Raw genomic sequence first — 12,348 nt, 5'->3', positions numbered from 1 at the left:
ATATTTCATTACGTGAAGACGGCTCCCGCTGTTGCTGGCCAAAAATCATAATTACAGCTGAACGACGAATTCAAAATGATGTTTTAAAAAAAAGAAAGAAAAAAAGAAAAAGAAAAATAGTTAATTCATACATAATACTTCTACACAATCCATGAGCAGCTTGAAATACCTGCTTTTTTTCTTACTAATAACAGAAACTACTGTAGATACAGATTTTATTTTATATTTTCACTTAATTTCTTATCTTTATACTCTTTATATCTACTTTTATAATTCCCTGTGTTTGGTACAGAGTGACTGTACGAATCAGAATATCCCCGAGGATCAATAAAGTATTTCTTATTCTGACTGAAAGTATAAAGAGAATAAAGGTCAGTAACCTGAAATCTAAACTACAAATGAAAAAAAGATCAGAGTTGTTTTGTGAGGCGATCACGGTCAAATCCAACAGAATCAAATCAGTCACGCGGTGTTTTTCATTTTTCACATTTGTAAGTCAGAAACACGTGAATTTCAACCGGAAACCGTCACCTAAACACGCTGCTGTTGGTCGTGTGACTTTGAGTGTTGTTCGAGTTTTGTCGATGGATCGGTTTGAACCTGAAGGAGCCAATCAGAAGCTGTGCTTTAGTTTTGGTCGATGACTCGTTTGTCTCTTCGGCAGGACTGCGACTGTGTTTGTTTGCTGCCGGCGGCCGGCAGGAAGCCCGCCGTAAGTCTGCTCGCCTGTCAATCACCCGGCTGTCGACCAATCGGTGGCCTGTGTCGTGGCTCCTCGTGGTGTTTGGCTGTGTTTCGCTGTGTTCACGTGTTTGTTGTTTGACTCCATCAGCTGAAGTTTCAGTCTTTGTTCTGTGGTGAAGATTCAGGCTCCTGCTGGACCTGCTGGCCTGGATCTGTTCATGTTGCATCGAGATGTCGTTGTTGTGGATAACTGTGTCTCCCAGTGTGAACCAAAAGAGGTGTCAGTAATCAAACTTTAACCCTTTGAAACCCCGACTGACATCGTCTTTCTTGTGCTGCATTCAGACGCATTTCATAAGCATTTAAAATCTGAACGAGGTTTGATTTCTTTCAAAAACTTGGGAAGAGAAGGGCTGGGCGATAAAACCATGACGATGTCAATCAGGGAATAACTTTTCCTCGTTTTAAATGTGAGATGCCGCGGAGAACCAAATGCAGTGAAGGACTTTGAACAGCTGAGTGTTTGACGGCCAAACAGATGAGACGTGGTGGTAACATCATTTGAATGATAAGAACATGATAGTAATAACAAAAATATTACTGTAATGTTGTAACAGCAGCATGATCGTTCAGGATTTTCTTTCTTTCATCACATTGGCAGAAATGTGCTCCTGCAGTGAATAAATCAGCGTGATTTTGGATTGATTTCTCAGCTCTGTGTCAGATCAGAGGAAACACAACCTGCTGCTGTTACCTGAAACCAAAGACTCACCTGAGCCCTGAGACAGCCACACTTTTTAGTGTTAACCCTTTGAAATCTGAGCACATTTGCTTGATTTCTTCCAAAAACAGGGAGAGAGGGCAATGTCAAGAAAATACTCAAAATTAGCAAGAAAATTTGTGAAAAATAAATGAATAAAATAATAATAATAATAATAATAATAATAATAATAATAATAATAATAATAATAATAGTTACAAAAAAAGGGAAAAAATATTTCTGTAACATATTTTTTAAAATATAGAATTATAATTGTAATAATAGAGTTTTCTGGACATTTCCACCTGTTTTAAAAAATTATTTTGTTTCTCTTCTTCGAAAAACAAACAAATTTCCAGGGTATTTTCTTTTCACCTTTTCCTGATTTCTTGACATCTGTGAGGCATCTCTTGTTCATTAAAAGAAATCAGATTTTCTCAGGTGTCAAAGACTCAAATGATTGTGAAAAGCAACTGAACACAGCACACGAAAACTGATGTCGATCCAGGTTTCAAAGGGTTAACGGAGGAGGAGGAGGAAGGAACCAATGACTGTCTGCTCAGACATCTAACTGCTGCTGGTGCCCCCTACAGGCTGTAGTGTTCATTACAGGTCAGATTACAGAGCCACAGTGTGGTTGATCCTGTGTGTGTGTGTGTGTGTGTGTGTGTGTTTCAGGTGGATATGAACTTCATGAAGAAGATTCCTCCCGGTGCAGAAGCCTCTAACGTCCTGGTTGGTGAAGTCGACTTCCTGGAGCGGCCGATCATCGCCTTCATCCGGCTCTCCCCCGCCATGCTGCTGACGGGCCTCACAGAGGTCCCGGTGCCCACCAGGTGAACGACACACACTTTAAAAAAAATATATATTATTTTTTTATTTTCCAGATATATCACAAAACAAAATAACAAATACAGCTTGAACGTAGTACTTCCTGTTTACAAAGCACCGGGATAATAACTTTACAGCCAGACCAACAAAAAAAACAAAAATGAAGCAAATTAAAAGTAATAAAGATAATTTTTTACTATTTTTTTTTTGTAGCACTCTTGCACATAAAGCACTTTAAGATGCATTTTATGTAAAAAAAAGCTTCTATTAAAAAATAAACTGAATCTAACAATGTGAATCTAAAGTCAAAAATTCACACATGTGGAGCTTTAGGCTGAATCTCGCCACCTTTTTCAGCCAAAAGTGGACTCTGATGTGGACATTTTGTCACTTGATAACAGCTGGTCATATGTGCATCACATCGTGACCCCTGTCTTGATTTATTTTGTATAAAACCTGATTTAATAAGCAGTTTATGCATATATTGGTTTGTATCTGCTGGATGTGTGAACAGGATCCTGGTTTTAATGTGGTTGGTAAAAAGCTTAATCTGCTGCCCCCATGTGGCCAAAATGCAATAGTTTAAACAGTAAAATATAAATATATATTTTTTTATTTATTTGCTGTTAATTTTGGTGACTTTGAACTAGAAGTTACAGAGACAAAACGTGTGTCTCTGTTGGATTTGTTGCTAACTGTCTTCCTGTCCGTCCAGGTTTCTTTTCCTGCTGCTCGGTCCGTTCGGAAAAGGTCCGCAGTACCACGAGATCGGACGCTCCATCGCCACTCTGATGACAGACGAGGTGAGACCGCAGCGAGATCATTTAAACTGCAACAGACTAAAGGCTGTAAAAAAACACATTTTTACAAATGTATGGCTGTTTTTTTTGACCATGTTTTGTTTAGTTGCTCATTGCCCTCTCCCAATGTTTTTGAAAAAATAAAACCAATTCAGCCAGGTTATAAAGGGTTCACGTAAAAATCTTAAAATATACATATATATTAAAAAAATATAAATAAATAAAAACATCATTTGACTCTTAATACCTGAGCAAATTGGCCTGATTTCTTTTTTAATAAAAAAAAGTGGGAAGAAGGCAACGAAAAATTGGCCGGACATTAGTAAAAGTTAAAAGAAAATTACCAGAAAATAAGCAACAAAAAAGGGAAGAAAATAAATTAAAAAATGACCTGAACTGAATTTTTTTAAAAATTAAAAATATATATTTATTTTTTTTCTGAAATAAAATAAAGCAAATGATTATATACTGTGGACATTTTCCCCTTTTTATTTGATAATTTTCCAGTGATCCCCTTTTTTAAAGATGGTTTTTGGGGAGTTTCTTGTCACCTTTTAGTAATCTATTGCAATTAACCCCGCATGTCTAGTTAAGTGGCTTGCTGCCAAAAAAATTCTTTTTTCTCAGGTTTCAAAGCTTTAAACACATGTTGAAGGTGTCTGAAAGCAGCACAAGAAAAAACTGATGCCAGTCCATGTGTCAAAGGGTTAAAATGAACTCAGGGGATTTTCCACCTCAGTGTGATTTTCAGGTGTTGTGGAGTTTTAAATGTAGTATAAAGCCTGCGGTGTCTCCAGAGGGAGCTGTGTACAGTCTGATTAACGTCCTCAGGTGATGCTGTGTCTGTTTTTAAATGAAGAGCTGTGCAGTTTGTGCAGGATCTGTAAATGTTCACGTCTCTTTTCGGTAGATTTTTCATGATGTTGCCTACAAAGCTAAAGACAGGACCGATCTGCTGTCAGGGATCGACGAGTTCCTGGATCAGGTCACCGTGCTTCCTCCAGGCGAGTGGGACCCCAGCATCCGCATCGAACCCCCAAAGAGCGTCCCGTCTCAGGTGAGACCTCCACTGAATCGGCATCCTGTCAGACCGCCACGATCTTAAATGTAACCACACTGGCGTCGTGTCCGTCCTGACTTCAGCTCTCTGTATCTTCTCCATCTTCTCTGTCTGCAGGAGAAGAGGAAGATGCCGCCAGCCCCTAATGGCTCCGCCCATGGCTATGACATCATCAAGGAGTCAGAGCATGACGCAGGGCCGGAGCTGCAGAGGACGGGGAGGTCAGTGTGTTTCACCGTACGACTGTCAGAAGGTCACATGTACCCACACACACAAAACTGTATTAATCACAACATGTTGATGAATGGTTCATTGTTTAATCCATTTATCAGTTGTTGTCCAAGGTTTATTTATATTGCAAATTTCAGCAACAAGGCAATTTACAGTGCACAACACAAAAGATCAAACGCAGCGACAAAGAGCAAAAGAAACTTCAAAATTAGAAAATTTAAATGCAATTCATTAAAGATCTAGAAAACAGAAAATGAAAGCAAGCTAAAAAAATCATAAGACATGTATGACATTGAAATCTGAAAGTTGCAGTGCAGTTTTTTTAATATCTTACTTTTGTTTTTTGTGTTTTTACAGTAATACAATAAAACAAATAGTCACAGTAGACACAGAGTGCAGTTAAAGTATATAAAAAGTGACCACGCTGCACGTTGTGTCTCTTGTGTGTCAGGATTTTTGGAGGTTTGGTGAACGACGTTCGGAGGAAAGCTCCCTTCCTGTGGAGTGACATCAGAGACGCCATCAGCCTGCAGTGTTTGGCGTCCGTCCTCTTCCTCTACTGCGCCTGCATGTCGCCCGTCATCACGTTCGGAGGTCTGCTGGGAGAAGCCACCAAAGGAAACATAGTAAGCAGCAGAACATAACAGAGAGAGACGCTGATGAGACGCTTCGTTGGTCCCGGTGAAACCGCCTCTTTCTCGCTCGTTTTTTTTAAAACAATATTTTTATTGAAATTTCCGCGGTTTCAATCTTTCTGTCTCTCTGGTAGAGTGCCATAGAGTCTCTGTTCGGGGCGTCTCTGACCGGCGTGGCCTATTCTGTGTTCGCCGGTCAGCCTCTCACCATCCTGGGCAGCACCGGTCCAGTCCTGGTCTTTGAGAAGATCCTCTTCAAGTTCTGCAGGTGAGTCAGGCTCCGCCTCCTGCAGGAACACCTGTTTCCTGTGTTTGGTTTTAGTTTTAGTTTATTTATCTGCACATCATCTAAAAAAAGACAAAAAAAAGAACATTAAAAAGTTTAAACGCTGTCCAGGAGAGGTTAGAAGCCAAAAATGGCTTATGGAGATACTTCCCTTATTAAATAACAATAATCATACATAAAAATATAAAAGATATTAACAAAGGCTGCAAAATGTCAAGACTAAGTAGTGAAAGAACTAAAACTGTATTTACAAAGTGAAATATATAACAAATGCATCGATGAAATGCCACGAGTCTTTGCAAATAAGAGTCCTTTTCAGATGTTTTTGAATAATAATCATTTAGATATTGATGGAAGTAGACTGTTCAGATACAAAATACTGGTCAGACCCATTTTCTAAACTGAACTAGAATTGCTTGATTAACGATTTAAATGGCAATTATTTGGCAGCTATTCATTGTTTTAGTTTTAAGCAACAACATTTCTACCGTGAGGAATTTAATTTTCTTTGTCATACATGTTAAATCTAATAATATCTTTGAGTTGTGAACTTTTAGTTAAGGCAACACAAGATATTTAAACTGTTTTGGGTTTTTTCTTTTTGCATTTTTTGGCACTATTTTGACAAAAACAATTGCAAAAATGATAACACAGATTGTACTGATGGAAGCAGATCGTTCCAATGAGTTGGTCCTTTGTGTTTGTTTCGTAAATCTGCACATTAGAGGAGTCAGTGGATTTTAAAAATATTGAAAATAGCATTTAATAGCAATTATTCATGACTTTGTTGTTACATATCACAACTCATTTATGAACAAGCAGTAAATGAGTCAGTGTTTTTTGGGGTTCAGTTTGTCCTCAGACGTTCTCTCGTGTGAAGATCTGGCTCCCTCTGCAGGACACACTGCTGGAAATGATCAGTGATAGTGAGGTGTGTGTGTGTGTGTGTGTGTGTGTGTGTGTGTGTGTGTGTGTGTGTGTGTGTGTGTGTGTGTGTGTGTGTGTGTGTGTGTGTGTGTGTGTGTGTGTGTGTGTGTGTGTGTGTGTGTGTGTGTGTGTGTGTGTGTGTGTGTTGAGTTAAGTAAGAGCTGAATCCGACCACTGAGGTTTTGTTATTCTTTTCATGGATTATCAGGACTTTGTGTGTTTTTGGCTCAGCTGTGTATAATTGGCTTTAGAGGGATTGTGCATTTGTTCTGCAGAGCTTTCACAGAGAGTTTTCTATTGTTTCATATTTTTCTCTGAGGATTATAAGGCTTTTTTTGATCAAAAAAAAAAAGTTTTGTAACAATTACATAAAATCCTTATTTTTTTAACCTGCTCTCATTTCCCGCCTGATTATATCATAATTCAGAGTTATTTTCCAGGAAATATTTGGGATTCAAAATGCGAGGAAAAGATGTCAGATGCTGTTGGTGTCTGCAGGTGTGCGTTTTATAATGTGGTGGTTATTTGGGGGTTTTTTCCCTAAGTTTTTACAAAAGAGGTTTTTGGTGTACTGTTGATCATGCAGTAGTCAGTAGTAAATGATGCACAAACGTGTAGATTGTGATCTGATTTGATGGTGCAGCAACAAACAAACACATGAAGTATTTGGGTTTGAAATATTCAAAGAGAGGAACAAGCTGGTTTCTTTTTTTATTTGGACTTTTACCAATCACACTTTTGAAAAAGAGGATGTTCAGGTTTCAGTGAGATGTAACGTGTACATTGATTGTACGGCAAAGATAAATCCTCCTCTGAGTTGATGGTTAAAGGTCTTCTTAGTGTGTCGAGGAAAATGTCTGAAGCAGGAGTCTCCGTGTTTCAGCGCTGGTCCTCAGTTGGGGAAGAGCAGGAAGCCGCTGAAGGTGCTGTGGTGGTTGCTGTTGTCCCAGATCTGAGTGTTTTGCCACAGCTGCAGGGAGAGCTTGTCACCGGCCTCCAGCTGCAGGGCGGCGCCGTTAGACGCCGTGTCGCTACCCTCCCCGGACGACTGCTCGTGGGTGATCAACATGACCTGAGCGCCATTTTTGTAGAGAACGGCACTCATGTCGAAGTCGGTAGGAGCGTTGGCTGTGAAGCGGATGTAGTAGACGCCACGAGTAGGTGCTGTGAACTCGCCTGGAGGAGGAAGGATTGTAAAATATATGTATTTTTTAATAATATTAAGTGCACATATACAATTTGGACATTAATAAAAGCTGAGCAGAAGCACCAAATATGACGACCCCTGACCTGTCTCAGAGTTGTACGCCTGTCCGATGTTGGTCAGGACCGTTTTGTAGATGAGAGGTTGATTTCCTGTTGTCGTCTTCTGGAGACCCTCACCTCCCAGAGAAACTGCAAACGCCACCTTTGGTACTTCTGAACAAAAACAACAGACACCATTAAACACATATGAAGACTGTCAAGATAATTGAATTTTTCTAAATTTGTGAAATTTCAAATAATTTCAGCTATCATTCACACACACGTTTTAAAAAGTAAGCATAAACTAAACAGCAGCTTTAGTGAGAAAACCTCCAGAGAAAAAAAATGTTTTTTATATACTGTGTACCCCTAACCCAACCAATTTATAGATAATACTGGAGTTTTTTTACTTGTTAAACAATAGTTAAATGATTAAATGCCTTTTAACAGCTTTTTTCGTGTGAGCTTAGATGAAACAGGACCGCTGTAAGTTTGGTTCCAAAATGACTAACAGTGGTGTCTGTGCAGGAAAAATAGTTTTTAATTCTATTTGTTTCTTATTCTTTGGTCTAAAATTACAGATTAATACGGTTTAAACCAAGTCTAAAATGTAAACAAAAACCTGACCCTATTATGGTCAAGAGAATCCACATAATATAGTTTTAACAGTTTTTATTGGAATTATTTATTTAGAGGAAATAAAAACTGTTAATAGTGAAGTCTATGGATCTCTATCTCTGTCTTTTTATCTTAAAACAGAGTGGCATCATGACCAAAACCTGACATTTAAAGGATTAAAACTCTGACAATTAATGAATATTTGTCAGAGGATTACTTTTATATTTCTGTCTACAACTTTATATAAAACGTAGCATATGAGATCCTGTTAAAGTATTTAGTAACTGACCTCTCATGGCCTTCAGCTCGGTCTCTGTGGCCTCCAGTCGCTCTTTGACCTCTAAAAAACACACAAAATATTAAGTTCAAAAAAGCATAATCTAATAATGTGAGTGAGAAAGCAAAGCAGTGTTTATCGAGCGTCTTACTCTGGTTTTCGGTCTGAAACTGCGTCAGTGAAGCCTGAAGAGTCTTCAGCTCGACGACATCGTCGTACTCTGCCAGAGATTCATCCACCCTTTAACACAAAGACACAAAAGCAGGTGTCATATGTGGACAGATGCTGATGCTGCTGCTGCTGCTGCTGCTGCTGCTGCTGCTGCTGCTGCTGCTGCTGCTGCTGCTGCTGATGCTGCTGCTGCTGCTGCTGCTGCTGCTGCTGCTGCTGCTGCTGCTGCTGCTGCTGATGCTGATGCTGATGCTGATGCTGATGCTGCTGCTGCTGCTGCTGCTGCTGCTGCTGCTGCTGCTGCTGCTGCTGCTGCTGATGCTGCTGCTGCTGCTGCTGCTGCTGCTGCTGCTGCTGCTGCTGCTGATGCTGCTGCTGCTGATGCTGCTGCTGCTGCTGATGCTGATGCTGGTCAAGTGTCTGCTGGGATTTTACTTGTACTAGTAGTTGTTAATAATAAAAACATCCTAAAAAAGAGTCCCTGTCATGAAACCCAAGAACGTTTTACACAGTTAAATAAAAACATAACGCAAATGAACAAACAAACAAATATTTCCAGGATTTTTCCAGGGTTGCAGTCTGAAATTGCCTGATTTTACACTCTTTTCTTTAAGTTGTGATGCAGGTTGTCAGATTTTTAGATGTTTTTTTATTCTAAGAGTTAATTTCTTAAAATTATAATTACGTAGGATCCCTTCACATCATGAAATGGTGCATTTTTAGAGCCAGTGTTGGCATAAAATAAAACAAACATATAATTCATTTAGATAATAATAATTTATGTAAAATGTTGCTATGTCGACATTGCAAAATCCTGGAGGGACTGATTGTCGGTGGTAGTAATGGTAGTGATGTTGGTAGAGCTTATACTGGTGTTGTTGGTGGTAGTAGCAGTAGTCGTAGTTTTGTCGGTTGTCTGTAGTTGGTTGTGGTAGTGTCGTTGGTAGTCATAGTAGAAGAGGATGTAGTTATGTTGGTAGCGGTGGTGGAAGGAGTAGTGGAAGTTATAGTAATAGTGGTTGTGATTGTACTTGTTAAAGTGGTGTGATTAGTGGTAGTAAAAGTACTAGCAATAGTGGTTATGGTTGTTGAAGTGGTGTTATTGGTGGTAGTAGGAGTATCAATAGTGGTCATGGTTGTAGTTTTTGTGTTATTAGTGGTAGTAGTAGGAGTAGTCTTAGTGTTGGTGTTTGTACTAAACAATCAGTAGTTGTGATGTTTGTAGTAATAATGGTGTTGGTGGTAGTAGTCGTGATAGTAGTGGTAGTCGTGGTGTAGTTGGTAGTAACCTCAGCTCTAATTTGTTAATGTGGCTCCAACAGCCAATCAGAAGCAGGTCGTTGCCGTGGTGACTCACAGGGGGAAGATCAGGAAGCCGCTGAAGGTGCTGTGGTGGTTGCTGTTGTCCCAGATCTGAGTGTTTTGCCACAGCACCATCTTCAGCTTGTCGTCCTTCTCCAGCAGCAGGGCGGCGCCGTTGGAGGCCGTGTCGCTGCCCTCGCCGGACGGCTGCTCGTGGGCGATCAGCTGGATCTCCACGTCGTTCTTGTAGAGCACGGCGCTCTTTGGGAAGTCGGTAGGACCGTTAGCTGTGAAACGGATGTAGTAGACTCCACGAATCGGAGCTGTGAACACACCTGTAGAGAAAAGGAAGAGCGAAGAGGATGATTCAGACCAGGAGCTGAAAACATCACACGTGCGAGGCGTATTTCTGTCGTTTTGGTTTTGGTTTTCTGTGTTTGATAAGCTGTGCCCACCTGGAAGTCAACCATTTTGAATTTTGTGTTTTTCATGTGTTTAAGCAAACATTTTCCTCCTCACAAGTTTATCAGATTTGTTTCAAACCTGTGTGGATCAATCTGAAGACCTTATCAAAGAAAAGTTGTAACAATGTTGTAGACTGTCAAACAGTGTGGCTGTGGCGAGGCGTCAGATTTACGTTTCGCCATAAAGGAAATGGTCTGAAACGACGACACGCCAATATTGAGTTACAGTTAAAGTGCCAACTACTGACAACAAAAAATTACATATTTTATATTCTGACAAAGTCTGACGAGAAAATGTATCAGATATACTTCTGATCTGGTCAGTGCAGAGTTGGAAAGTTGGAGATTTCGTCGATAGACCTTGCCATGGTGTGCTGGCTGTTTTGCACATTTTGCTATTAAACAGAAAATAGCTTTTAAACACCTCTTCTGAAGTGGTTTAGTCACACTGAATAATAACTAATGTCAATTTCATACAACAGGAGTGCATTTTTCTTTACTTATTTCCCAGAAATTCAGTAAAAATTAGTGCTAAACTTGACAATTGTGTCTCACCTGTCTCAGCGCTGTAAGCCCCGCCGACGTTGGTCAGGACGTCCCTGTAGACGAGGTCTTTGTTGCCGGTTGTCGTCTTCATGAGGCCGTTTGATCCCAGTGAGGCAGCGAATGCAACTTTAGGTGTTTCTGAATAAAAGTAGTTCCTTTAGTCATCTCTTTGTGTAAAGTTTTTCCAAATTTTTTATTTTTTTTATTTTTATTTTTTTTTACAAAATCAGCAAATCTACAGAAATAGTCCCACACCTTTGTATCTCTGCAGTTCTTTCTCAGCAGCATCCAGACGCAAACTCATCACTGTAAATAATTAAAGAGATTAAATTTTAACAAAGTGAACTTTGTCCAGCGGTCAGTGAACCTTTGAAAACCTCCCAGCAAATCAGACCCATGACTCCACACATTTCAGACCGAAGGGAACATGCTTGTGTTATTGACCTCAACAAAAAAATACTTAATCATCTTTTTTCCTTTTTCTTTTTACAGTGGAAATTAAATGCAAAAATGACCGTTCTCACTAAAATTGAGACTCATATTGCAGTCACAATATCTGTCAAAATAATAAGAATATAGGCCCATTTTTTCACATCGTTCGGCCTCAGTGTTATCTCAGAATATTCTGCAAATTAAAGTTTTACAAATATGAGTTTGAGTCTCGTTATGCTCTTTTGTCAGTGTCTTCAGGCTAAAACTGCACAAGTTAATCGTGAAGAAAATATTCTGTTAATTCTACGTAAATTTGAAACAGATCCGGTCTGTTCATTATAAGTCTGAAGCTAAATCTTCAGACGTCGTCCAGGTGCGAGCAGAGTCGCAGCCTCACCTTGTCGCTCGGCCTTCAGCTCCTCCAGGGCGGCCTGCACCTTCTTCAGCTCGGCCTGGCTGTCAACGGGCTGAGCCGAGCCAAACCGGGCCAGGCAGGCCAGAGCCAGCAGCAGCAGAACAGGGAGACACCGAGACATGATGAGACAGGACGGGACAGTGTGAGGGGGACAGATGGGCTGCGGCCCTTTATAGAGACACCCTCTGTGGTCAACGCCCCAGTTTAAACATCTTATCCTGAGTCAGTGTTGACTGAGGGGACTGCTGACATCGATTATCTCTGCTCTCCTTCGGTTTTATTTACAGTGTTTCATTGTCAGTTTACCTTTACATGCTGTACTAGCCCGGGCTATTATAATAAAATAATAATAACAATAATGAAATAACTGAACTCAGCAGGCTTATACTAGGGACAGTGTCTATATGGGACAGTCTTTTATTTATTTCACACAAAACTTGCTCAGCAAAGGGAGAAATGCAATTAAATTATTTATTTAACCTTTTGAGACCTGAGCAAATTGGCTTTATTTTATTAAAAAAATGGGAAAAAGGTAATAAACAAAAAAAGAAGAAATTATTCAGAGGTTAGCATCTATGAAAAGCACATTAAAATTACCTGAAAATTTACCAATAAAATAAAAAAAAGAGAAAGTAAAACAAAATTTAAAAAAAAATTTTTGCAT

The 12,348-nt window shown here is 39.7% G+C and overlaps 2 protein-coding genes across 3 annotated transcripts in view; one reads left to right on the top strand and one right to left on the bottom strand.

Moving 5' to 3' along the window:
- The window catches only part of slc4a7 (solute carrier family 4 member 7), a 51,712-nt gene that overhangs the window by 30,993 nt on the left and 8,371 nt on the right, over positions 1–12,348 (top strand). For both annotated transcript variants that reach the window (XM_088084741.1, XM_088084740.1), the window contains exons 8-13: positions 2,123–2,280; positions 2,991–3,078; positions 3,986–4,132; positions 4,253–4,356; positions 4,818–4,992; positions 5,136–5,269. In XM_088084741.1, coding sequence (XP_087940867.1) covers positions 2,123–2,280; positions 2,991–3,078; positions 3,986–4,132; positions 4,253–4,356; positions 4,818–4,992; positions 5,136–5,269 — 806 coding nt within the window. The remainder of the gene's footprint in view (positions 1–2,122; positions 2,281–2,990; positions 3,079–3,985; positions 4,133–4,252; positions 4,357–4,817; positions 4,993–5,135; positions 5,270–12,348) is intronic.
- On the bottom strand, positions 6,913–11,834 carry LOC121945529 (complement C1q tumor necrosis factor-related protein 4-like). The gene is made up of 8 exons (XM_042489751.2): positions 11,667–11,834; positions 11,093–11,143; positions 10,847–10,975; positions 9,883–10,162; positions 8,506–8,594; positions 8,367–8,417; positions 7,505–7,633; positions 6,913–7,390 (listed from the first exon to the last, which is right to left on the bottom strand). The coding sequence occupies exons 1-8, from the start codon at positions 11,803–11,805 to the stop codon at positions 7,107–7,109; spliced, it is 1,152 nt and encodes a 383-aa protein (XP_042345685.2). The 5' UTR covers positions 11,806–11,834; the 3' UTR covers positions 6,913–7,106.

This window comes from Plectropomus leopardus, chromosome 11 (assembly GCF_026936395.1).
Source record: "Plectropomus leopardus strain MGB_pleo_1.0 chromosome 11, ASM2693639v1, whole genome shotgun sequence".
In the NCBI taxonomy this organism is placed as follows: domain Eukaryota; kingdom Metazoa; phylum Chordata; class Actinopteri; order Perciformes; family Serranidae; genus Plectropomus; species Plectropomus leopardus.
The sequence above is the reverse complement of the archived record's forward strand: the minus strand, read 5'-3'. Positions and strand labels throughout refer to the sequence as shown.

Bases quoted from the DNA above. Each gene is read 5' to 3' on its own strand.
- LOC121945529 (XM_042489751.2), bottom strand. From the start codon at position 11,805: ATGTCTCGGTGTCTCCCTGTTCTGCTGCTGCTGGCTCTGGCCTGCCTG. The intron at 10,976-11,092 runs GTGTGGGACTAT...ACTTTTATTCAG, and splicing joins AGAACTGCAGAGATACAAAG to AAACACCTAAAGTTGCATTC. The intron at 7,634-8,366 runs GTCAGTTACTAA...GTTTTTGTTCAG, and splicing joins CGAGCTGAAGGCCATGAGAG to AAGTACCAAAGGTGGCGTTT.